Here is a 26,634-nt window from a genome sequence, read left to right on the forward strand (position 1 = left end):
TACTTAATAAAATCTCTGAATATGCTTCAGCTATATGAAATGATGCATTGATGAAGAACTTTCTTTGAAAATGCAAATCATATGCATGCTACATTCTGGAATTTGTTTTGGAGTTTCTACATTCAAGCATGGCTTGTGGCCCCATCATCTAATAAGCTTTTGTATTACAGGGTAAGCTATTACTCCATCTAGTAAGGCTGAACATCATGTAGACCTGGCGTTGGGTCACTTGAAATAATTCTGGACTACAAAATATTTCTTATATGCACCCAGCACTTTTGTAAACCCTATAAGACTTTCACGATTATTTGGATGTTATAGGACTCTTATCGAAACAGGCAGCCTGTCAAGCTCAGAGACATCGGGGTTTGATTCATGTAGCGCTTTGAACTTGACATTGTATGTGCATAAATAAAATTATTTATTTGGTGGTGAGTGTATGTATAGTTTATAGCATGTAATACTCTCACGTATTCATTCATTAAATTGGTGTAGCAGCTGGAGCGCAATGTGTTCTGTGATTCTCTTGCTTTTGAGAAAGCCATGTTGACTTTTACTCTTCATGTCATTCCCTTCTAAGGCTTACAGACTGTCTGTTTAATGATCTGCTCTGGAATCTCTCCTGGTATTGAAACCTGGCTGACTGATCAGTAATTGTTTGGGTCCTCTTTTTTCCCCTTTTTGAAGATGAGGACAATATTCGTCCTCTTCCAGTCCCCTGGAACTTCTCCTGTGTTCCAGGAATTCTCAAAGATTATTGCCAGTGGTTCTGTGATTATTTCTGCCACTTTTTAAAATATCCAAGGATGTAGTTCATCAGGAACTGGACATTTGGATTCATTCAAAGTAACCAGGCATTTCTGTACTACCTCTTTATTTGTTTTGTGCTGAATTTCCCCTACTGCATCCTCTGTACCATTTCCCCCTAGTTGATCACTGTTTTCCTATGGGCAGCAGCTGGAGGCAAAAAAAGGTGTTAAGTAGTTCTGTCTTTTCTCAATTCCCTGTTAACATTTTTTCCATCTTTTCCTCGCAATGACCCTATCATATCCCTTTTCCCCCAATGAACATAACCAAAAAAGTCTTTTAAATTGTTTTTAATCTCTCTAGCAACCCTGTGAAAAAGGCAAACTCTATGCTGGGGATAATTAGGAAAGGAGTTGACAATAAAACTGCAAGGATTGTCATGCCCTTATATAAAGCCATGGTGCGACCGCACTTGGAGTACTGTGTTCAGTTCTGGTCGCCACATCTCAAAAAGGATATTGAAGAGATAGAAAAAGTGCAGAGAAGGGCAACGAGGATGATTGAAGGATTGGAGGACCTTCCTTATGAGGAGAGGCTGCAGCGTTTGGGACTCTTTAGTTTGGAGAGGAGACATCTGAGGGGGGATATGATTGAAGTATAAAATTATGCCTGGGGTAGAAAATGTGGACAGAGAGAATTTTTTCTCTCTTTCTCACAATACTAGAACCAGAGGGCATTCATTGAAAATGCTGGGGGGAAGAATTAGGACTAATAAAAGGAAACACTTCTTCATGCAACGTGTGATTGGTGTTTGGAATATGCTGCCACAGGAGGTGGTGACGGCCACTAACCTGGATAACTTTAAAAAGGGCTTGGACAGATTTATGGCGGAGGAGTCGATTTATGGCTATCAATCTTGATCCTCCTTGATCTGAGATTGCAAATGCCTTAACAGACCAGGTGCTCAGGAGCAGCAGCAGCAGCAGAAGGCCATTGCATTCACCTCCTGCATGTGAGCTCCCAAAGGCACCTGGTGGGCCACTGTGAGTAGCAGAGAGCTGGACTAGATGGACTCTGGTCTGATCCAGCAGGCTAGTTCTTATGTTCTTATGAGCCTGTTCTGCGCTTTAGCTTTTCTTTCTCCCAACACATCTTGGCTATTTGTTTGAATTCTGCTTTGCTAATTTCCTCCTTTTTCTATTTTTTGTACACGTCCCTTTTAAATCTTAGCTCAGTTAAAAGATTCTTAGACATGCATGCTAGTTTCCTTAGAAACCTCCCTTTGTTCTTCCTCATTGAAACTGTTTGAAATTGTCCCTTTGAGATCTCACTTTTAAGAAACTCCCATCCATCAGGCACTCCCTTCTCTTTTAGTATTTTTAACCATGGGATCACACCCAGTAGTTTCTTAAGTTCAATGAAATTAGTGTTCCTCAAGTCTAGAATGCATGTCTATGTCTGACTATGTCTGACTATGATTGGTGTCCCCTTTCCACTGTACAACAAACTCCAGGAGAACTGGGCCAATCCCTCCTAAGGATCCTTAACAGTCCAGGTGCTCAGGAGCAACAGCCGCAGAAGCCCATTGCTTTCACATCCTGCATGTGAGCTCCCAAAGGCACCTGGTGGGCCACTGCGAGTAGTAGAGAGCTGGACTAGATGGACTCTGGTCTGATCCAGCTGGCTTGTTCTTATGTTCTTATGTTCTTATCCTACCACTGCCACTCCATCAACCAGGTAATCTGGTCATCTAATCTGGTGAAACAGGTTTGCTTCTCTGCTCCTAAACATGCAGTCTTCTGGGTGACCTTGGGCCAGTTGCAGTTCTCTCAGAACTCTCTCGACCTCATCCACTTCACCAGGTGTCTGTTGTGGGGAGGGGAAGGGAAGGAGTTTGTAAGCTGCTTTGAGACTCCTTACAGAAGAGAAAAGTGGGATATATATCTAAACTCTGGTTCTCTTCTATACAATGGGTAAAGTCCAAAAATCTCAGAGGCTGTAAGTACTTTCCCACAGCTTTCAGGCTCAGCACCCAAGAGAATGAATCACAAGTATCCCCTGTGATGATAGGAAGGACACAGGCGTCATTTCTCATTGGCTTTTCCTATACATTTGCCCCTTCAAAATAGTTGCAGTTCTCTCCATGGAGAGCTTACATAATCTGCCATCAAGAGGAACACCTGAAGATGGGTATGCTACAAACTATCGGCACTTTGGGAAACAATACCAAGACAGAAATGTTCGAATGCAGACTTAGTTTTATTGAAAATGACAAGGGGGAGGAATCAAGTAAAACATTTATACCAGGATCAGAAAGTGAGCAAGATCAATAATTTAGACAGGGGGATTTCTCTCTTGGCCTTGGAGCATGCAAAAAACCGAAGTGTTTTAGGAGATAGCTATAAATGACCACTGTTCATGCAAAAGTCCTTGTGTTCAATCACATTTCTGCCTGCTTTGATTTTTCAATCTCATAGATGGGATTTATCTTCCAATTTCTCTCCATTACCGGGACCACGCATAGATTCTGTTCAGGTTCAATAGCAAATGCTGCCACGACGTCCGGGTAGAATCCTTCTTCCAATCAGTGAACCCCTCCTCTGGCCCAAACGGGAGCCCCAGCCTCCATAAAGGCCTCCATAAAGGCCTCCCAGCCCAGCCCCATAGAAACCTGCTCCTGCTACCCCAGTACCGCTAACGGCACATGGAGTATTTCCTCCCACAGAAACTGGTTCACCAGTGGCAGAGAGGATGGGTCCTGGGATGGTCACAACGCTGGGTGGTGGCTGGACCACAACTTCTGCAGGTGGGATCTGGTTGATGCAGGAAGGGGCGACTCCAGCCAGGGTGCCAAGGCTGCCAGAAGTTTCAGCCACGGCAGGACCGTAACCATAGCCGAGACCATAACCATGAGCTAAGCCCAGACCTCCATACCCGGAGCCGAGACCATAACCATGAGCTAAGCCCAGACCTCCATATCCATAGCCAAGACCATAACCATGAGCTAAGCCCAGACCATCATATCCACAGCCGACACCTCTCCAGCCAACATTGGCAGATCCAAAGCCAACTCTTGGGGTGGAGGCAACTGATGGGACGGCAAACTCTGGACCACAGGAGCCAGGCATGGCTTGAAGGAGAGGATCTGAAATTTAATATGGAAGAAAGATGTAAGGGCAAGTCACAGAAAACAAGCAGATTCTAATCTGGAGAGCCAGGTTTCCTAACTCCTCTCCATGAAGCCTGCTGGGTGAACTTGGATCATTCCCTATTCAAACTTGTACAAATTTTGGAAGCCATCCTGAGTCTATGAGGGGAAGGTTAGCATACAAATAGGAGCAAATAAACAAACACATAAATAAATGAACTTGGCTGGTACTTTTTGGTACTAAGGCCCCTTCCGCACATGCAAAATGATGCGTTTTCAAACCACTTTCACAACTGTTTGCAAGTGGATTTTGCTATTCCACACAGCTTCAAAGAGCACTGAAAGCAGTTTGAAAGTGCATTATTCTGCACGTGCGGAATGAGCCTAACTTACAGAGATGTTGTGAGGATGAAATTCACAACTCCACAGAAAAGAGGGGACCCTACATGAAGTGCGAAAATCATATCCTACAACCTCGTGGCAAGGCATTCAGTGCTTCAGATTTCACTCTGGTATATCAACACATTTCTCTTTTATTGCACATTGTAATTATTTCCCCAACTACACATTACAAAAGTTGCCACCTTCAGAAATGCACTTGGAGGTTTCTTAAGAATCAGCTCAAGCCAATACGTAGAGTTGGGGTATCCAACTATTCCCTGCAATAAATGGTTGCAGAAAACTCAAGGGATAGATATAATAAAATACAACCCAGCCAAATTGGCATCTCAAAAATGAAGTGCTTGCTGAGCAATGAGATTGGGAAGCTATTCTGAAGGATTTTAGGATGACAGAAAGAAGAACTCCTGAAAGGCTACATTCTTCAGTTCTGGGGATCATGATTTGAATCTTTCTTTCCAGGAACCAAAGCCCCCTTCATCAAAGTGTCTTAGGCCCTTTCCCCACTTACCTTTTTCCGAGGGTTGCTGCCCGCAATTCCGAGCGCGCGGCATCCCTGGTGTGCACTCGGGCGTCCCCACGACCCCGCGCTCTGCGTGGGGTCATCAAAAGGTGCCCTTTGAAAGAGCGCCAGGGATGCCTCGTGCTGAGGGGGCATGACAGCAGCAGTGTAAGGGTGGCTGCACTGTCGCCGCCCCTCTCATGGGGAGTGCCGGGAGACCCCGCACTACTTTCCTCAAGTAGCGCAGGGCTTAAGGTAAGTGGGGAAAGGCCCTTACTCATAACTGACCAAGGGTTCTTTCTCTCTCAAATCTTATCCCTCAAAAATCTTGTTGGGCTTCAAGGTACTGCCAGACCGAGGCTGTTCTACTGCAGAACAACATGGCTACCGTCAGAAACTATTTCTGCAGAATGATGAGGTTAACAGGAAGTGTCTCTCACACACAAGCTTGGCAAAAGCACAGAGAAACAAAAGGTGGAAATCTGGATCCTGAAATTCAAGGAGGATATTAGAAGGAGGGAAAAAAATTGGAAGCATTCCTGTTGGATTTAACTCTTCATATGTCACAAAGCCCCTGGAGAATCTGTACGAGAAAATTCCCCCCTCCCCCAGCATGGGATTACTTACCTGCTTCTTGAAGGAGAAGTGCAGGGAAAGAGAATCAGTTGAAGCTGTTGGGAAACTGGAAGGCACTCTGAGCTTTTATACAGTTTTGAAAGCGTCACCAGAGGTTAAATTATACCCCTTTGGGCCAGGATTTGAAATTACCTACAGAACAACTCACTTATAGGATATTTGACTGATTTTAATCAGCACCCTGAGTCAGGCACAGAATTCAGCTGTCATCAGCTTGCCAGATAAGGTGAAAAACCAAACAGGGAATCTTCAGATCCTCTGAAGATGCCAGCCACAGATGCAGACGAAACGTCAGGAGAGAATGGTGCTAGAACACGGCCATACAGCCCGGAAACCACACAGCACCCCAAACAGGGAATGTTATAGACGTTTGAGATGGCAGCAAACTTTGCCCAAACTGGATATCAGTGTCAGTTTGGAGGATCCACCCCCACCTGTCTGGTTGAAGTCCCCAAATGTTGGTGCTGCACTCATAACCCTGAGAGAAAGCTGTAGGAGGGGAGGTGACTAGGCCAGTGTAGCATGAACTTGAATATGAAGAACTCTGGCCCTTTCCGCACGGGCCTAATACAGCGCCCTGGGGACAGCAAAAATGCCGTCCCCAGGGAGCCATTCACATGGGGGGCGCAGCTGCTTCGCAGCCGTGCCGCCCTCACTCCTCCCGAGCGGCGCGAAGCCGCCGTTTTCCCACCTTGCTTCCCGAGCGAGGTTTAAAGAAAATCGCGGCTGTACGGCGCCTTCCCTCCCCCCTGTGCCCGGTCGACCTACCTGCAGTCGTGCAGGGCAGGGGTGGCATGTCTCCTGACCTCGGCGATGCACCGGACGGTCGCAGAGCAGGTAGGTCGATCGGATGATGGTGCTTCGTGGCACCGTCTGCCCCACCGCAACTGGGACCGTTCGTGAGAACGGTCCTGAGGGGGTTGGGTCGGCATCATGTACGCCGACCCAACCTCCATCGTGGCCATGCAGAAACGGCCTGTGTTTGATTCCCCACTCCTCCACATGAGTGGCGGACTCTTATGTGTTGAACTGGATTTGTTTTCATGCTGCTAAATATGGAACCTTCTCAGTGACGTTGGGCTAGTCACAGCTCTCTCAAAATTCTCTCCGCCCCACCCACCTATTTCATGAGGTGTCTGTTGTGGGGAGGGGAAGGGAAGGTGATTTTTAAGTTGCTTTGAGACCCTTTAGAGTTGAGAAAATCAGGGTCTCAATCCAAACTCTTCTTATTCTAGGATAGTTCTGGCACCCCTTGGAGCTGTCTCAAATTTGGATGAGGGACCATGAGGATACAGATCCCTGGTGAAAAAAAGGTTTCTTCCTCTGAAATCAATGGCAAATAATGTCAAAAGAAGACCTATGAAAGAGGAAGCACAACAGACAATCAAATGAAACAAATGCATCCACGGCAACTCATTAACAACCCTATCATGTTTCTAATTAATAGCAGCAACTGAATAAAGGAAACAAAACACATTCCCGGGCCCAAGTCTATTGTGGGCACACAAAACGTTAACAAATATGTTGTATTAGAAAAGTATTTGTTTTGTTCATTTTGAAGCCTGCTTCTGCAAGGTCTTCTTGAGGGAGCTAACAAAAGACGAGCAATAAAAATGGTAATTTATATAAATAAAATGAGCAGGATCCAGACTATGTTTGTCATGAAAGGAAAACACATCCTATTCATAATGAACTCCATAGTTCATTAAATAGTTCTTTGTTGTCTAGGAACACTATTTCAGAAAGATCGGTGACTTACTAACAATTTTGTTTTTCTTTCTTTCTTATCTACAGATGTGAAGTAACTGCTATTCTGTGAAAGAACAGAATGAAATAATTAACTCATCTTAAATATTAAGGGCAAAGTAGAAAGACAGTATAAAATAGAATTAGTGGATTAATGAATATAACGTAGGGTGATTCCACACACGAGTAAAATAGGTTCGACCAAGTTCCCTGAGAAGGGTACTAACCTAGGTTGAAGCCATTGTTATTCCCCACTGCAACCAGCTTGATCCCAGCTCGGAGGGCGGAATCATCCTGTGCCTCTTCGTTGCTCCGTTCCGATTGGCTACTGTTCTATGGCCATGTTCCGTCTATCCCCACACACGTTATAAAAAAAACTGCCACAGGAATGGAGGGATGAAGGTGGCGTTTTTTGATTGGCTAGCTGAACACATGCCTGAAACAGCTGTGATTGGCTGAATGGGGGACTCCTGGCACCAGAGATTCCGCGCACTTTACTGGAATCAAGCTGAGTTCGAGCGTGGTTCCCTGAAAAAGTAGTAGTTCCCAACTGGAATTCCGGAGAATTTGACCCGTTACATGGGCTTGAAGAAGCTGAGAGTACAAAACCACATCCCGATCCCAGTGGTTGTCGCCGAGCACTTAAGAGTGGGCAGCTTCGAACTTAGAGTTAGATAATGCAGAAGTCACCGGAAGATAGCGACCGTAATAAAGTTTGGGATAACATAAGTGATTTTAAAGGAATAAGCTGTTGGGGAAGTCTAGGGGGAGGGGGGTAGGTGCAGGGAGTAAATGAGGGAAGTGGGGAGGAGGTGTTAGTACACCCTGCAGTAAGACAGCTAATTTTATTTTAATTATGTAGCATCATAAAGTTCCTCGACAATAGTATCATGGGGGAAGAGATACAGTTAAGGTTGGAGTGAGAAGAGATCTAAACATTGGCAGGTATAGTAGGTCAAGATTTTGTACAAAATGATCTGTATTGGTTTTCCTGATTGTATAATTCCCTCAATGTAAAAGAGAGGAACTTGTGTATGGAATTTTTATGTATTAAGAATGTTTTATACATTTTATATTTTCAAACCCAATTAAAAAATTAAAAAGAAAAGAAAAGAAAGATCAGTGAGCTAGAATGAATGAGGAGAAGCATCAAAGTTCCACTGATGGAGATACTTTCTAGGAGAAAAAATTCTGCCTGGACCTAAGCCTTCATATTTCTTTTTTGAAAAATCAGTAGAATCTATATGACGAAGTAATACCTCTCAGGATGAACGTTAAACCCATCTGCTGAATGATTACATTAAAAGCATTAAGCAGTCAATGACATTAAAAGGCCATAAAATAATCCTTTAAATCATCCCTTTCTGAAAAACAAATAGTGTAGTTTTTATATATATATATATATATATATATAAAACCCCTCCATTTTCAGTTTCAGGGCAGCACACAACATCTATAGCAGAAATCTGGCAAAAGCATTTTGGTGACTGGTTTTCTGGGCTGTCTCTTTGAGATCTGGTAGCTTTTGCCATCAGTGTTTTACCCTCATCTATGACTGGCATCTTCAGAGGCATGTCATGGTAACATGTGTTGCTATGGGCTTTTTTTTATGCTTTCACAAAAGTTGCTTGATAAAACATTTGTATTATTATTTACAATCATTTCTGTGCCACATGATATAGAATCAGTTGCCACCACCTTGAATGTTGAAGTTCCCACTTATGAAAAACAAGATGGAGTGATATCCAGATAACTAAATCATCATTACTCTATAGGCCCTTTGAATTTGTGCAGGCAGGCTTCTCAAAATTATCCCTTGAGGAAGGATCAGAAAACAGTGTGTGATCTTCAGTTGAGATTCAAATTCCTTGGGAGTGCTATCTATTGCTTCTCAGTACTGTGCTTCATATTTATAAGCTGGGGAGGAAACATTCTACACTGTGGGCACAGGAGACAGAAAATATGTAGGTGGAATAGATTTCATGTAAAAGAAACATTTGGAGTGAAATTGACAGTTCCCCTTCAGAAAGAGAATCCAAGAATAATTGGCCCTTTCTGCACGGGTGGATTATGGCGCCCTTGGGACGGCAAAAATGCCGTCCCCAGGGAGCCATTTGCACAGGGGGCGCAGCTGCTTCGCAGCCGCGCCGCCCTCGCCCCGCCTGAGTGGCACGAAGCCGCTGTTTCCCAACCTCGCTTGGGAAGCGAGGTTTATGGGAAACAGCTCCAAGGCGCCCTCCCCCTTCCGCCCTCTACCTACCGTGGTCGTGGCCGTCCGGCGTGTCGCCAAGACCTGGGGATACGCCCCCCTGCCCTGCGACGCTGGATCACTCGTGCAGGGCAGAAACGTGTCCCCAGGCTTTCAGCGGCAGCGGACGATAAGCTCCGACAATAATCGGCGACAGCACTCCGCGGTGCCGTCTTCCCTGCTGTTTCTGGGACCGTTCGTGCAAACGGTCCCAGGGGGGTTGGGTCAGTGTGGAATGCGCCGACCCAACCCCCATCGTCGTCGTGCAGAAACGGCCTCAGTCAGAAACCAAAAGAGCATGGAACAACAGTGGGAGAATTTCTCAGATGGATCCATTTAACACAAGTCTCATGGAACGCTGGACAGTGAGACATGAAAGACATTTTGCCAAAGACTCAGCAACACATCCTGCTGATGGGGATAATCCTTTCTCAGATAAAGACATCACAAGAAAAAGTCTGATCTGTATCTTGCATTCCTGGCAGACATTCAAAGGAACTGAAACAGCTTACACTCAAGTGAAGAAAGAAACTTATTATGTCATCTTGAGTACAAACAAACACCGTGGCACATTTATGAGCATTATCACTTTAAACACTACATGACTCTCCAGGCTATTATATAGTAGACTAATCATAAACAGCTTGTTTTCATGTAGGCTTTCTTCTTCATGGCATCCATCCCCAAGGTCAATTTGGGAATGGGAAGAAAAACCAGTGAATTGAAGTCCATCCTAAAGTGCAGCCTCTCTTGCTCATACTTCTTTATCTTCATCCGCTATGGCCACTACACCATAGAGCCATATGAAACCGGTGTTCAACTGAGTGGTACGAAAAATACAAAGTGACACCTCCATATCTTCTATACATGGTTTTTTCTTTATGTATACCTACATAATCAACATATATAAATATACATAATCAGCAACTCTTTATCAAATGAAATAATATATTGTCCTGACCTCTATGAATTCTTAATGAATAATTGCACTTTTAAATTATCTTATCTGTTTATTCTCCATGAATAATTTCACTTTTTGACACTAATAGGGTTCTTAGAGGTTCAGAGCCTATGGGATTGAACTGCTGCTCTCTATGAGATCAATGATGGAGAGAATTTCATGGACAGTAGCCAAAAGGCCCTGAGTAAGGATAGGGAGACCCAATAGAGGGATAACAGAGTGGAGGACTTCCCTAATGTCAGTGGCAGAGCAACAAGGGGACCAGGGGGGTACGTTGTTCACCGGGCACACGCCTGTGGGGCCGCAGAATCACCCCTGACCCCTCCCCCTTTTTCTTGCACCTTGCTCCCTGCAGCCCCCCCGCTCCCCCGCCATATTCCCACACATACTTTAGTTCCTTTTCTTTTTCTATTACTTTTTCAGGCTGAAAAAAGTGGCCTATTTACAGTTCAGGCTCCAAAAAGGCCTGAGGAACTACAGTTCCCAGGAGACCTATAGTTCCTCAGGCAGTTTTTAGCCTGAACTGTGAAGAGGCCGCTTTTTTTAGCCTGAAAAAGTAATAGAAAAAGAAAAGGAACTAAGGTAAGTGTGGGAAGGGGGCGGTGTGTGTGTGCCACGGGGGGGGGGGGATGTGAAGCTGGGGGTGCTGCGGGGGGCATGTGGGGGGAACACACTGTGCACTGGGCACAGTTTGGCCCAGCTACACCTCTGTCTAATGTGTGTGGGTGACTGGAGATTGTAGATGGGGTGAAGGAGGTAGGGACTTCAGGGGAAAATGACCATGTCTTCCCAGAATTAATTTTCCTGTTGGGAGTCAAAGGTTGTCCATAGCCAGACATGTGTGCTAGATTTCAGGAAGACAGATTTTAAGCAACTCGGAGGTATGATGAGAGTCATACCATGCTTAGCCTGGTCAGGATCACACTTGACAGAGCTCTCTGCTTTTCTATCCTGGGATTAAATCAAGGCATGTGAAAACAGTACACTGTCTTCCACTGATGAAGGCATAAACTGAAAATGTGCATTTTACCATGGAGAACATTTTGGAGCTGAATGGCACTCTACTGCTTTATTCCACCTGTTCAGTCTGGAGTGTTGCGGCAAAGATCTTCTTTCAGGAGAGCATGTGCACATGAAGTCTGTTTGTCATTGAGAGTGTGTGCCAGGAGCTGTACCATTTTACAGATAACAATTGGCACTGGCTGAATCTGTGGATGGCAAGACAGCCAACTTGGTATGGCAGACGCCAAACCCTGGTGGGCACATGAAAAGGACATCATCCAGGTAGTGTGTGACATAGGGTATGGCCGTGCACCCTTTTACCACGCATTCGAGGAGGGAACTGAATGCCTTAAAGGTAGCACAGGCAACTGAGCAGCCCGTGGGCATATCTTTGGAACTTAAAGCCTAATACGCAGAAATCATCCAAATAAATGGGCAGAAAGTGGAAGGCTGACTGTTACACTTCACCAGGAGGGCCCTGGGTCCGCAGGAGCAAATGATGGTCCAGGTATGCATAGCTCACAGAACATAGGTCAGTGGTGGCGAACCTATGGCACGGGTGCCAGGGGTGGCACTCAAGAGCCCTCTCTGTGGGCACGGGCAAACAGAGTGCCCACCCACCCACACATCTAGGCTGGGCTGGGCCACTGGGCTCAATTATTAGCATTAAACCTAAGACCTAGTTTTGCAGAAGCAGTGTAGGTAACCCTGTTAAGTGCTGTTAAACCCCATTGATTTTCATGCGAAGAACTAAAGCATAATCCTTTACCTGGGAGTAAGATTGGTTGCTGGCAATGGGGCTTGCTTCTGAGTAAACCCTCCTAGAGTTGTGATTCATCTGTTGGAAGAATTGCATGGTTGCTTCAAAGCAAAGCCACCAACTACCACCAAGCTTACTCCCGAGTAACACATGCCTCGGAGCCAACCGTTTTTTCTAAACTAAAACCTCAGTATTCAGGTTAAATTGCTATGTTGGCACTTTGCGATAAATAAATAAATAAGTGGGTTTTGGGTTGCAATTTGGGCACTCGGTCTCGAAAAGGTTCACTATCACTGGCATAGGTCAATGGCATCATTAACGGAGGAACCTTGGGTAGGATAGATTATGAATGAGGTGGTGCTCCCCAGGAGCTTGCTTGGGGACCACCCCCAGTGGGGAAACCCTCAGATTCACAAAGGGGGGAGGGGTTCAGGAAAAGGACCTGTGACCCGGCCAGCCCTGCATTCTTTCTCAATTTTGGAGGCAACTGCATGGGGCAGGTCCCAGATGCATTTTAGGTTGCTGCAATCTGTGGCCACCTGGGCCCCTTCATAGGGGATCCTAAAGCCCCCTGTAAAGCCCTTTCTCAAGTATTTTGCAGCTGCTTTGTTGGGATAAGCCTGCAGCAGGGGCACCAGAGAGGTGAGCCAGATGGGGGTGATGGCTAGCTTACCCAAGCCTGGCCCAGCTAGAGAACTAAGAGGAGAATGTGGTGGAGGAGGGGCTTGACCTCCTGTCCCCCCTACCCCCTACCCTGGGTTGGCAGGTCAGGCTCCTCAAAAGGGCTGCTTACTACCCTTTGGGCCTTTGGAGATACCAGCCTCTGAGTTGTCCCCCCCCCCAGTTCATGGGTCCCTAATATCATTGGGACCCATTATTGAGATCATAGGTCCTAATACCATCAGGACCCACTGCCTCTCTCTCCTTCTTTTTAGGAGGATTAGGTTTAGGTGGGATGCCATCTTAGGATAACTGCTGTTTTTATTATATTTATGGAAGCTCTATATGATGATTTTATGTATGGTTTTATGTTGTACACTGCCCAGAGCCCTTCGGGGATGGGGCGGTATATCAAGTTAAAAAAACAAACAAACAAACAAACAAATAACAACAACAATAATAATAACAATAATAGTAATAATAGTAATAATAGTAATAGTAATAGTAATAATAATACCCCCCTTTCCACATGTTGAGTCTGATGTTCCATAGTCCTGCAATTAGCAGGTTGTTAATCTAGGTAATTCTGATCCTGCTTCCAGCTCTATGACTGTACCTTCCTTCACTTCTTCTGTTGTTTCCCACTGAAACTAGTATTAGATATTAAGCTTTTTGGTTAGCAAGGTCTTATACTTTTCTGCTCAATATCATGGCTAGATGCAGGCTGTTTCCCAAAAGACTGGACCCTTACCTCTCCACCTATTTCACACATGTATTTATTTCATTTTATGAATGGTATTTATATCCAGCCTTGTATTGGCTTCTCTAGATGGCTTACATAAGTTAAAAACAATAAATAACCGCAATAAAAACATAATCAATATAATATAATGATTAAAACTACAATAAAATGAGCCTTAAAATAACCCCAACTCTCCTAACCCCACTCCTAGACCAGCATCTGTCGAGGGGGGTTTCCAGAGAATTTAACTTAACTGGTTGTGGTGGGTTTTCTGGGCTGTGTGGCCATGGTCTGGTGGATCTTGTTCCTAACGTTTCACCTGCATCTGTGGCTGGCATCTTCTGAGGAAAGTCTGTTTCACACTGTGTCCAGTGAGAAGGGGAAAGTCTAGTGGGGTATATTGTCCATGTCCCAGGGTGGGGAACCAATAAGTAAGTGTTTGGGTGGAACTTGCTATGCAAAGGTGTGGCTGAGTGCATTGTATTACGGGTGGGGTTATCAGTCCCTTTTTAAAGTACTGGTAGCCAAGTTTTGCTAATTTTTAGTCTCTTCTTGTTGAAGTTATCTTGGTGTTTGGGAATTTCAATAGCCTCTCGTAGATCTTGATTAAATGTACAAAGCTTTAAACATGTTTATACTATCAATTGCTTGAACATATCATGGAAATATAATATTAATCATATATAGTGTAGAACTGTGTAATGGGACATCAATTGTCATCTGTGAAATGCAAAATGTAGGTTCAACAGTACTGGGCATGGGAGGAAATTAAAATATAATTAAAAGGGAAAAAGGAAGATTGTGTGTTCCTGCATTTCAGGGGGTTGGATTGGATGGCCCTTGGGGTCTCTTCCAGCTCTATGATTCTATGGAAAAGATGCAGTTGATTACTGTTGTACACTGGGAGATTGACAGGGAGATTGCAGAGAAGCTGAATGAATTCTTTGCATCTGTCTTCACCCAAGAGGAGGTGAGGAAAATTCCTGCACCTGAACCAAGCTTCTTAGGAGGTGAATCCGAGGAACTAGCGAAGATAATGGTAGACAAGGAAGAAGTTCTGGCAGCCATTGATAAACTAAATGCTACCAAATCCCCTGGCCCAGATTGCATTCATCCAAGAGTTCTTAAAGAGCTCAAGCATGAAATTGCTGATGTTCTCACATTAATATGCAACTTATCCCTGAAATCAGGTTCCATTCCTGAAGACTGGAAGATGGCCAATGTCACACCAATCTTTAAGAAAGGGTCTAGGGGGGACCCAGGAAATTACAGGCCAGTCAGTTTGACATCTGTTCCTGGTAAATTAGTAGAATCTATCATTAAAGATAAAATTATAAAACATGTAGAAAAGCAAGACCTGCTGAGGAAAGAGTCAGCATGGCTTTTGCAGAGGTAAGAGATCCTGTCTTACAAACTTACACTAGGAGTTCTTTGAGGGGAATTATGTAAACAGGCATGTGGATAAGGGGGGGAACCAGTGGACATTGTCTACTTGGATTTCCAAAAGGCTTTTGACAAAGTTCCTCACCAGAGAGACTGTTGAGAAAACTCAGCAATGAAGGGAATAAGGAGGGGAAGTCCTCCTATGGATTAAAAACTGGTTGAGGAACAGGAAACAAAGGAATTGGAGTATGAAACTGGGAAGTTCTCACAATGGAGAGATGTAAGGAATTGGAGTGTCCCCAAGGATCCGTGTGTGGGACCAGTGCTCTTTAACCTATTCATAAATGACCTGGAAGTAGGGAGTAGGTAAGCGTGGTGGCCAAGTTTGCAGATGATACCAAATTATGTAGGATGGTGAGAACCACAAAGGATTACGAAGAGCTCCAAAGCGGACTTTGATAAATTAGGTGAGGTGGGCTCAGAAATGGCAAATGCCTACAGTTCAATGCTTAGCAAAATGTGAAAGTGATGCACATAGAGGGCAAAAAATCCAAACTTCACATACACGCTACAGGGGTCCAGTGCTTTATCAGTCACAGACCAGGAAAAGGATTTGAAATCTTAGTTGATAGTTCCATGAGAATGTCAACTCAATGCATAGCCCAGCTGTGAAAAGGCAAACTCTATGCTACCAAGGGATAATTAGGAAAAGAGTTGATAATAAAACTGCAAGGATTTGTCCATGCCCTTATATAAAGCTGTGGTCTGCGACCGCACTTGGAGTACTGGTGTTCCAGTTCTGAGTAAGCCCACATCTCAAAAAGGATATTGAAAGAGATAGAAAAAGTACAGAGGAAGAGGCAACGAGGATGATTGAGGGGCTGGAGCACCTTCCTTATGAGGAGAGGCTTCAGCGTTTGGGACCTCTTTAGTTTGGAGAGAAGGCGTCCTGAGGGGGGGGGGATAGGAGTTGGAAGTCTATATAAAATTATGCATGGGGTAGAAAATGTTGACAGAGAGAAATTTTTCTCTCTTTCTCACAATACTAGAACCAGAGGGCATTCATTGAAAATGCTGGGGGGAAGAATTAGGACTAATAAAAGGAAACACTTCTTCATAGCGTGTGATTGGTGTTTGGAATATGCTGCCACAGGAGGTGGTGATGGCCACTAACCTGGATAGCTTTAAAAAGGGCTTGGACAGATTTATGGAGGAGAAGTCGATCTATGGCTACCAATCTTGATTCGCCTTGATCTGAGATTGCAAATGCCTTAGCAGACCAGGTGCTCGGGAGCAGCAGCAGCAGAAGGCCATTGCTTTCACCTCCTGCATGTGAGCTCCCAAAGGCACCTGGTGGGCCACTGCGAGTAGCAGAGTGCTGGACTAGATGGACTCTGGTCTGATCCAGCAGGCTAGTTCTTATGTTCTTATGTTCTTACTGTCCCTTGGGGATTGACAGATGGCCTCATGGAAAAGGCGCATGTGAATTACCATGAGGCGGAGTTGCTGATCGGGGTGGGGATTGGAACGAGCCCAGCTGACACTGCCCAGATAAGGGTGGAACTGGAAAGAGAACCACTATGGGAAGGGGCAGCATCACCGGAAGAAAGGAGAAGTGAGCTGAGGCTTTAAAGGGGCTTGCCCTCCTTTGTTCAGGCCATGTGCTTGCCGGCCGACGATTTGCCCACCCACCTCACCCTGCTTTTATATGTTAATGCATGCTGTTATGTCATAGCCTAGTTCGCGGCGGTTTAGCTCATGGGTATTGATCTGGAAGGGGAAGTGGAAGGGGGCCAGGGAGCCATGCCTTCCCCTTGGGAACGGCAACAGCGACAAGAGGCAACCGCCCTGTCGAACCGGGCCGAAAGGGGGAACATCTCTGGCCAGGAGTGGCCACCCGGCAGAGCCCCACAGTAGATCGAAGCTCGGGACCGGGCACCCGCCCTGCTGAGCTGTAGCATGTACCCGCATGACCAGATCCAGACCCATGCTTAGCCTCACGCTATGGCCAATTTATTACCCCAGCAATGGTGTGATGTGTATCATTATAAAGGGGCCTTGCACAAGAAGTGATCCACCCTCGGGCAGCAATAGACTTTGTTCAGTGATTCAGAAGCAAATGGCACCAGGATCCCAGGATTCCTATTACTATAACTGCTGAGAAAAAACAAACAAACCAAATATTTTGCAGAATAATGGAAATGAGAGGATCAAAGTCTTTGGAATGATAAGAAGCTTTCTCTAGAGCAGACAGTAAATTAACTCTTTTGGTTGGGGTTTGTTGCTTATTAAAGTCATTTGATGCCACACATCTAGTAGCTTGGGTTTCATGCAAATTAAAGCCTCGGGCAGAGCAGAGCTATGGAAGACACAGACAAAAATGCTATAAAAAGGCTCCCTGTCCTAGGATCTTCACCAGACTCGGCTTCCATCTCTTGGCTTCTGCTCTTCAGCAAGACAAAGTTACTGAAGGTTAGTTGGGGACAGAGAAGGCACTGTGGGTAGAACAGTGGTTTGGCTGTCAGAAGAAGACAGAGGATATGGTGAAGGGAGCAGTACATAGCAGAGCTTGAAGGTCAGAGGAGAGGAGGAGGTGAAGTATTGGCTGGGAACAAGGTTCCCAAAAGGAAACCATGTCAGAATAGAATATTAGGCCCCTTCCGTACACGCAAAATAATGCATTTTCAAACCACTTTCACAACTGTTTGCAAGTGGATTTTGCTATGTCGCACAGCTTCAAAGAGCGCTGAAAACAGTTTGAAAGTGCATTATTCTGCATGTGCAGAATCAGCCTTAGAGAGGAAGAATGTCTAAAGCCAACCATATATTGTCTGATTTTGAAGCATAAGTGTGGTCTTCTGGCTTGGTTTAGGGAAAGGGGAGGGTCCTGAGAGTTACTTTGTAAAACCCAACCTGGAGGGCTGTCAAGGCTGTGGTTTGAGAGGAGGGGCAGAAGGGATGGTAATATGCATTAAGGTGTCATGAAAAAGGTAGGTTCCTTTTGTGGATGAACTCAGTAAAGAGACGTCAGTGGTCCTTTCAAACAGCTCTGGATTTCCTCGATGATTGGAGATTGGGTTTTGATGGCTCGCAGACTTCCAGATAAATTATTTTGGAAGATCTCAGGAGATCAGGCTGTTTCCAGGAATTGACAAATCTTTAGTTAAAGACTGTAAGTCAGAATTCCAGTGTGGGGGTAAATGATTTTTTAAAAAAATGTTGAAACTCTCAGGAACTGAGCAGCAGTGGTGTAGTGGCTAAGAGCAGTGGCTAAGTGTAGGTGCACTCTGATCTGGAGGAATCAGGTTTGATTCCCAGCTCTGCCGCTTGAGCTGTGGAGGCTTATCTGGGGAATTCAGATTAGCCTGTACACTCCCACACATGCCAGCTGGGTGACCTTGGGCTAGTCACAGCTTCTCGGAGCTCTCTCAGCCCCACCCACCTCACAGTGTGTTTGTTGTGAGGGGGGAAGGGCAAGGAGATTGTAAGCCCCTTTGAGTCTCCTACAGGAGAGAAAGGGGGGATATAAATCCAAACTCTTCTTCTTGTTGTTTTATACTGTTCGTGACATGTGAGAAGGTTGCATTTTACAGGTGCCAACCACCAGGAAGGGTTTGGAGTAGTGGTGTTTACCACTTATTTGGTTTGGGGAGGGTTTAATTTTTTTTTCTGGTTTAATTGACCTGAAAATTCTTTATCCAAAAAAAATCTGAAATAGCTGAATCCCCATGTTGTCATTGGGGTGGGTCAACTTATTCCAGATATTCGAAATTCTTGGGGTCTATTAACCCCCTTCAAAAAAAAATTCCAGTCACCTCTGATCACCACATGGACTTTGAAGGTAACAGAGGCTCATTCCGCACATGCAGAATAATGAACTTTCAAACTGCTTTCAATGCTCTTTGAAGCTGTGCGGAATGGCAAAATCCACTTGCAAACAGTTGTGAAAGTGGTTTGAAAACGCATTATTTTGCGTGTGCGGAAGGGGCCAGAGATTTCATCCTTCAGCTGTCTGACGCCTGCTGCCTCTGAGGCTCATTCCGCACATGCAGAATAATGCACTCTCAAACTGCTTTCAGTGCTCTTTGAAGCTGTGTGGAATGGCAAAACCCACTTTCAAACAGTTGTGAAAGTGGTTTGAAAACGCATTATTTTGCGTGTGCGGAAGGGGCCTGAGCCTATGTAGACTTTACAGATAGTGGCAATGGCACAGAGCTGAATGCTGGGCCCAGGAAAGCCCAACCCAGAATTCAGCTCTCTGCTGCTACCTCCAAGACCCATCCATCCAACAGATAAGTGAGGGAGGGAGGGGGAGATGGAAAGGCAGTGGGGATTTCCCTCAAGGTTTTTTTTTGGAAATAGTAGTGGTTCCTATGCAGCCAAAATAATGCCAAAAAAAGAAGAAGAGGAGGAGTTTGGATTTATATCCCACCTTTCTCTCCTGTAAGGAGACTCAAGGTGGCTTACAGGCTCCTTTCCCTTCCTCTCCCCACAACAGATACCTTGTGAGGTAGGTGGGGCTGAGAGTGTTCTGAGAGAACTATGACTAGCTGAGCATCGTCCAGCAGGAATGCAGGAGTGCAGAAACACATCTGCTTCACCAGATAAGCCTCTGCCACTCAGGTGGAGGAATGGGGAATCAAACCTGGTTCTCCAGATTAGAATTTACTTGCTCTTAACCACTATACTTAACCACTCCCTTAAATCACTGCCTTTTTTGACAAATAAAAAAAACCTCCACATGAAATACTGATACTGTAACCTCTATCCGTGGGTTCTGTGGGGCAGAACTTGGAATGAGTTTGCAACAACAATTTTTAAACACAAAATGGTTTACTTTCTTAACATATAACATATAACATCAACATTTAACATCACATTTCAAGGTCCTGTTCAGGTTGCATTTCAAGTCCTTCTAGTTACAGTCTTCTGATATTGCCAAGTCCAATTCTTCCTGCAAGTGGGTTGGCTCCTGAAGGCTCCAAGGGCTTGGTGAACAGGATTCAACACGATGAAGGTTTCCAGGAGAACTTTCACCCATTACAAACATAAAAACCCTGAAACAATAAACTGCAACATTTACAATACAGCAAAAATAAACAACTACCTTCCCAGTAGTTCCCAACAACATTGCAGTTACCTTAACAAGGTGTTAAGAGCTTATGAAAATCAAGCTCCGAGTCTGGTAGCCTTGTCTCCTCCAAACTACATGAGCTCTGCAGCCTCTTGCTGCTTTGAGTCTCCACCCCTTTCTGGGTCAACCCATTCTGAGCATGGGGGTTACAATAGCATATGTTCCTTGGGGGGGGGGGTTGTTGTTCTGATTTGCTGAATGCACACCCCAATTCTGGAGATCTCCCTGAATTACAGCTGATCTCCAAACTACAGAGATCAACTCTGCTGGAGTAAACAGCAGTTTTAATGAGTGAACTAGATTGCAGCATCCCCAGTTGAACTCCCTCCATTTCCCTAATGTCACCCTCAGCAGGCTGCACCCTCAACTCTCTAGAAGTTTCTCAAACTGGAGTTGACAGTGAACTAAAAATTGGGTCCATTGAATATCCTGGGCAATCTATCTTAAGAAGCAGCCCAATTAAGCAATTTCTTTTGTTGTGCCCATGCTGGACCCGTGACCTGAAGAGCAATGCTTCTGTCCAACTCTATTTCCAGGTACACCAGTGGTCCTTAGGATGGGTTCAAAATCCGAAATATAACAGGGTTAAACAGATGGCAGTTTGTGTCGTTCAAGAAAGATTAGCAATGAGTAGGAAAACATGAAAGAGTCAAGAAGCATGGGATGTACCTGTTAAAGTTAAATTGAAGATATATAAAGACAAAAACTGAGCGGGAGGCATCAAGAAAGATGGGAAAACAAGGGCAAGCACAACTGCTGATGGTTTATATTTTGTTTCAGGTTCACCTCTACAAAACCATGCCTGCCACCTGTGGTCCAGAGTTTGCCGTCCCATCTGTTGCCTCCACCCCAAGAGTTGGCTTTGGATCTGCCAATGTTGGCTGGAGAGGTCTCGGCTGTGGATATGATGGTCTAGGCTTAGCTCATGGTTATGGTCTCGGCTATGGATATGGAGGTCTGGGCTTAGCTCATGGTTATGGTCTTGGCTCTGGGTATGGAGGTCTGGGCTTAGCTCACGGTTATGGTCTTGGCTATGGCTACGGTCCTGCCGTGGCTGAAACTTCTGGCAGCCTTGGCACCCTAGCTGGAGTTGCCCCTTCCTGCATCAACCAGATCCCACCTGCAGAAGTTGTGGTCCAGCCACCACCCAGCGTTGTGACCATCCCAGGACCCATCCTCTCTGCCACTGGCGAACCAGTTTCTGTGGGAGGAAATACTCCATGTGCCGTTAGGCTTGGTACTCGGGGTAGCAGGAAGCAGAGTTTCCCTATGGGCTGGGCTGGGAGGCCTTTATGTGAGGCCCTCTATGGAGGCCTGGGGTCTCCGCTTGGAGGCCAAGAAGGGAGGGGTTCACTGATTGGAAGAAGGATTCTACCCGGACGTCGTGGCAGCATTTGCTATTGAACCTGAACAGAATCTATGCATGGTACCGGTAATGGACAGAAATTGGAAGATAAATCCCATCTATGAGGTTGAAAAATCAAAGCATGCAGAAATGTCATTGAACACAAGGACTTTTCCATGAACATTGGTCATTTATAGCTATCTCCTAAAACACTTCGGTTTTTTGAATGCTCCAAGGTCAAGAGCGATATCCCCCTGTCTAAATTATTTATCTTGTTTACTTTCTGATCCTGGTATAAATGTTTTACTTGATTCCTCCCCCTTGTCATTTTCAATAAAGCTAAGTCTGCATTCGAACATTTCTGTCTTGGTATTGTTTCCCAAAGTGCCAATAGTTTGTAGCATATCCATCTTCAGGTCTTCCTCTTGATGGCAGATCATGTAAGCTGGCCTTGGAGAGAACTGCAACTATTTTGGACAAATGTATAGGAAAAGCCAGTGAGAAATAGTAGGATCCTTAGGTGAGAGTGACCCTGTTCTCTAAGAGTTGGTTATACATTGGAAAGGGGACACCAATCACAGTCACAAATACACTATAGACTTTAGGAATGCTAATTTCATTGAATTTAGGAAACTACTGGGTGTGATCCCGTGGTAAAAAATACTAAAGGAGAAGGGAGTGCATGATGGATGGGAGTTTCTTAAAAGTGAGATCTCAAAGGCACAATTTCAAACAGTTTCAATGACGACGAACAAAGGGAGGTGTCTAAAGAAGCTAGCATGGATATCTAATTAACTGAGCTATGATTTAAAAGGGACATGTACAAGAAATAGAAAAAGGGGAAAATCACTAAAGGGGAATTCGAACAAATAGCTAGGATGTATAGGGAGAAAGAAAATCTAAAATGCAGAACATGCTCAGGGTTGCTGGAGAGATTAAAAACAATTTAAAATACTTTTTTTGGTTTGTTCATAGAGAAAAGGGAAAAGGGATATGATTGTGTGGAGAAGATGGGAAAAAATAGGGTTGTGTGGAGAAGATGGAAAAAATTAGGGTTGGTAAATACCCTAAAAATTCGTTAAAATTCAGATTTGGATTTTTGGTGCATAAATTATTTGTATGCTCGAATTAAATAGACACATAACATTTTAGGATGTGTCCAAATTTTTGGGTAAATCCAAAAATTTTGGGTCTGTTTGAATTTTTTGTGGTTTTGGAATGTTTTTTCATGTTTTGGCCTGCAGGGGGCCCATTGTTACAGTACATGGCACCAAAACTTCAGGGTATCATCTGAGGACTGTTCTGATGATGCCATCCAAGTTTGGTGAAGTTTCATTCAGGGGGAGCTAAGTTATAGACACACAAAGGGGGTGCCCCCATCCCCCATTGTTTCCAATGGGAGCTAACAGGAGATGGGGGTTACCCATTTGAGCGTCCATAACTTTGGCAACCCTGAACCTAATTTCACCAAACTCAGGTGGTATCATCAAAACAGTCTCCAGGTCATTCTGTGAAATTTTGGTGTCACTAGCTTTACAAATGCACCCCTGACAGTCACCCCAAAAATTTGCCCAAGATTCTCTGTTCTACAGTGGCTTAGCTCCATTGTAGCAATGGGGAATTTCTGAGTGTGTAAGCAGGCTGCACATTTTTGAAGATAGAGGAACCAGACTTTCCAGGTGGCTCCAGGAGCCCTCCTGGTAATAGCATCCATGCTTGGTTAACTTTGCTTCTGGGGTTCAATATTATGGGGCCCCACAAGGCTTATTTTGTTTCCCCGCTCCTGCATGTGAAGCCTGCTGACTGAGTTCTCTTAAAACTCTCTCAATTCAGGCCCCCACACCCCCAGAAGCAAAGCTCACCAAGCATGGATGCTATTACCAGGGGGCCTCTATTACCTGGCACATCTATCGTCAAAAATGTGAAGCCATTGCTTACACACTCAGAAATTCCCCCGAAATCTGCCAGGCTCTTCAGCAAGTTCTATGGTGGGAAAAGTATTTTTCACTTCAATGGGGCTTTCTGTTATGCCCAGCTGGCTCTGTGGTAGAGGTTTCAATGGGAGGCACTCTGGTGGGGGTCTTGCTCTGGGTGGGGGCATTTAAATTAGTGAGAGCTATCAAACTGCGTATTTTTTTTATCCAATAGAACAGACACAGCTACCTATTATGGAACAACTCACACATAAATCTAAGTTTGTTCCTCCCATACAAGAACCAAGGATACTTACTTTTGAGAAGATGGTTCTTAAAGATGTAACACATTTGGAATGTTCACAAAGGCAGAAGAGATATTTTTATAATTTCTTGAAAAATGATAAAAAAATTATTGAGAACCTAAAATCAGACAAGTCCATAATAATTAAGGAAGCCGATAAGGGTGGAGGCATTGTAGTCTTAAACTACTCTGACTATGTTGTAGAAGCTCACCGTCAATTGAAAGACGGAGTTTCGTATAGGAAACTAGATAAGGATCCAACTGGAAAAAAATCAAGATTAATATTGCTTACAGTCCAGGAGGCTGCTTTGGCATCTTGGATTTCAGAGAAGGTTGCCATAGTGCTCATTAACAACTTTCCCATAATACCAAAAATTCATAAACCGGGACTTCCCCCACCCGGGAGACCCATTGTCTCTGCTTCACTTCCTTATCAGAGCCGTTAGCACAATATGTAGATAATTTTCTCCAACCTGCTGTAAAACAGATGTCCTCATATATTAGGGATTCATCAGTTCTCATCCAAAAACTAGAAGGACTAGAGTGTGAGAGTAATACCAATTAGTCACATTGGATGTAACATCGCTATACACAGTTATCCCTCATGAGGATATTCGAGAGATACTTTTTGATACGCTCATGGCAAGAACAGAACAATGTCCTCCTACACATTTTTAAGTTAACCACATAGAATTTATTTTAGAAAATAGTTATTTTAAATTTTTTGATTCCTTTTATTTACAAATTGAGGGACTTAATATGGGCAGTAGTTTTGCCCCTTGGGCTACAAATATGTATAGGGAAAAATTTGGACTAGAACATATTATGAGCCTACATAATCCTTTTTTGCATTCTTTAAAGTTCTATAAACGATATATAGATGACTTACTACTGTATGTACACGAGTATAAGTCGACTTTTCCAGCACATTTTTTAATGCTGAAAAAAAAAACCCTCGGCTTATACTCAAGTATATACAGTAATTCCAAGATGGCCGCCGGAGCTGTGGCACACTGAGAAAGGAGATCACACCAGCTGTGGCAGGAGCATTTTGCCTGCATCCAACTTTGAGTATTAAATTCACCATTCCCTTTTGTGTTTTTATGAAAAGCTAGGCTTGTAAATCCTCAAGCTTTGATAAAGCCACAGTCTTTGTAATTAGAGTTGCTCCATTGGCTCTGAATGCCATTAGGTATTACTCTGTGCCCTTGAAATTTGTGTTCTGACAGGCATGGCATCCTCTTGGAGAGAGATTCCGTTGCACTTGTAGAATTAAAAAAACCCCTTCTTGCCTTCATCCTGTTTGTCCTCTGATCATGAAGATTGCTTTTAGTCAACTTTTCTTACAACCAGTGAGATACCTTCATGAACTTTATTGGTATCTATTTTTTAAAAAAATTACCAGTAGCTGCTGCATTTCCCACCCTAGACTTATACTTGAGTCAATATGTTTCCCAGTTTTTTGTGGTAAAATTTGGTGCCTCAACTTATATTTGGGTCAACTTATACTCGAGTATATATGATTTTTGTAGGAGCAATTCAATCTGATACTTTTGTGACCTGGATAAATGGATTGAATCCTCATCTCAAATTTACAGGACAAGAACAGGTTCAAGAAATTAATTTTCTAGATACTAAAATTTATTTGGGTGAGTCTAACAAAATTGCATTTAAAATGTATTATAAACCCACTGACTGCAACAAAGCTCTTAATTATAATTAATTCCATCCAAAACATTTGCGGTATAATTTACTGTATAGTCAATTGGTAAGAACTAAACGGATCTCAACTAATAATAAGGATTTTGAAAAGGAAGCTCAGGAGACGATTATTAAATATTATAATAATATTATAATAAAGGCTATCCTAATAGTGTCCTACAATCAGCTTGTGACCAAATTAGAACTGTGGACCGAAACATTCTGTTATCAACCAAACAAAAAGAACCTCATAATGCTATTTTTTGGTCCTTAGATTACACAAACCTCACAGATGACATCATATTCATTATTCAAAAACACTGGAATCTTGTCACTGATTTACCAGGTTGTGCTTCCGCCCCCAAAAATTGGCCTCAGGAAAACACAGAATTTGAAACAAAAATTAATCAGAGCAGACTTAACATCAAAAACTACTCTCAAACCTATTCTGACTGGACATTACTCCTGTGGGAACTGTTCCCAGTGCAAATTTTCCCTCAATGTCAAAGAAATATTTATACCAACAATTGGAAAATGGTGGAGTTTTAAACATTTTTCAAATTGTAACACTGCTTATTGTGTTTATGCAATAATATTTCCATGTCCTAAAATGTATATTGGCAAAACATCCCGCCCTCTGAAAATAAGAATTTTTGAACATAGAAGCTGTATGCGATTACAGAAAGAGAATGCACCACTTGTGGAACATTATAGGAAAATGAAACACAATGACACAGAACTTAGATTTTGTGTACGTCAATGTTTTTATTTTTCAAAAAAATACAGATATGGAGACTGTTATTTTACAGGCAGAAAATAGGTTTATTTACCAATTTAATACACATAAGGAGGGTTTAAACCAGTGATTCCCAAAGTGGGCGCCACCGCCCTCTGGTGGGTGCTGCAGCGATCCAGGGGGACGGTGATGGCCACAGGTAGAAACATTAATACATATATCTTTCTGTTTAATTGCTATTAAAATTTTAAAAAAATTAATTTCCAGGGGGCGCTAAGTAATATTTTTTTCTGGAAAGGGGGCAGTAGGCCAAATAAGTTTTGGAACCACTGGTTTAAACAAATGCTTAGATTTTACTTGCCATTTATGATGAAACGCCAGCTTATAACAATTAAGACAGTCTACTGCCTTAGATAATCCAACAGGTGTTTCAAATTACGTTAGGTATATCCACGAGACTAGCTCCAGCTGTAGCAAAACTCTGAGAAGCCATGGAGAAAAAATAGCTCTGCAATGGGAAAGTAAGTTATCTGAGATGCTTATCTGTAAACTGTATTACTAGCTTTC

At 43.8% G+C, this 26,634-nt stretch overlaps 2 protein-coding genes across 2 annotated transcripts; one reads left to right on the forward strand and one right to left on the reverse strand.

The window, feature by feature from the left end:
• Positions 1–3,045: 3,045 nt before the first annotated feature.
• Positions 3,046–10,762, reverse strand: LOC125445967 (shematrin-like protein 1). Its single transcript, XM_048519424.1, has 3 exons — positions 10,708–10,762; positions 5,424–5,429; positions 3,046–3,892 (listed from the first exon to the last, which is right to left on the reverse strand). The coding sequence occupies exons 1-3, from the start codon at positions 10,760–10,762 to the stop codon at positions 3,285–3,287; spliced, it is 669 nt and encodes a 222-aa protein (XP_048375381.1). The 3' UTR covers positions 3,046–3,284.
• A 6,533-nt stretch (positions 10,763–17,295) lies between these two features.
• On the forward strand, positions 17,296–21,472 carry LOC125445998 (shematrin-like protein 2). Its single transcript, XM_048519467.1, has 3 exons — positions 17,296–17,406; positions 18,746–18,775; positions 20,849–21,472. Exons 1-3 carry the CDS (start codon positions 17,296–17,298, stop codon positions 21,470–21,472), a joined length of 765 nt encoding a protein of 254 aa, XP_048375424.1.
• Positions 21,473–26,634: the final 5,162 nt, after the last annotated feature.

The sequence above is a fragment of the Sphaerodactylus townsendi genome, linkage group LG01, assembly GCF_021028975.2.
Source record: "Sphaerodactylus townsendi isolate TG3544 linkage group LG01, MPM_Stown_v2.3, whole genome shotgun sequence".
NCBI classification, from domain to species: Eukaryota; Metazoa; Chordata; class Lepidosauria; order Squamata; family Sphaerodactylidae; genus Sphaerodactylus; species Sphaerodactylus townsendi.

Excerpts from the sequence above, each read along its gene's own strand:
- LOC125445967 (XM_048519424.1), bottom strand. The coding sequence starts at position 10,762 with ATGGCGGGGGAGCGGGGGGGCTGCAGGGAGCAAGGTGCAAGAAAAAGG.
- LOC125445998 (XM_048519467.1), top strand. The coding sequence starts at position 17,296 with ATGGAAGACACAGACAAAAATGCTATAAAAAGGCTCCCTGTCCTAGGA. Across the intron at positions 17,407-18,745 it reads GCAAGACAAAGTTACTGAAG|TCACCTCTGATCACCACATG; the intron begins GTTAGTTGGGGA and ends AAAAAATTCCAG. Across the intron at positions 18,776-20,848 it reads TCACCACATGGACTTTGAAG|GTTCACCTCTACAAAACCAT; the intron begins GTAACAGAGGCT and ends ATTTTGTTTCAG.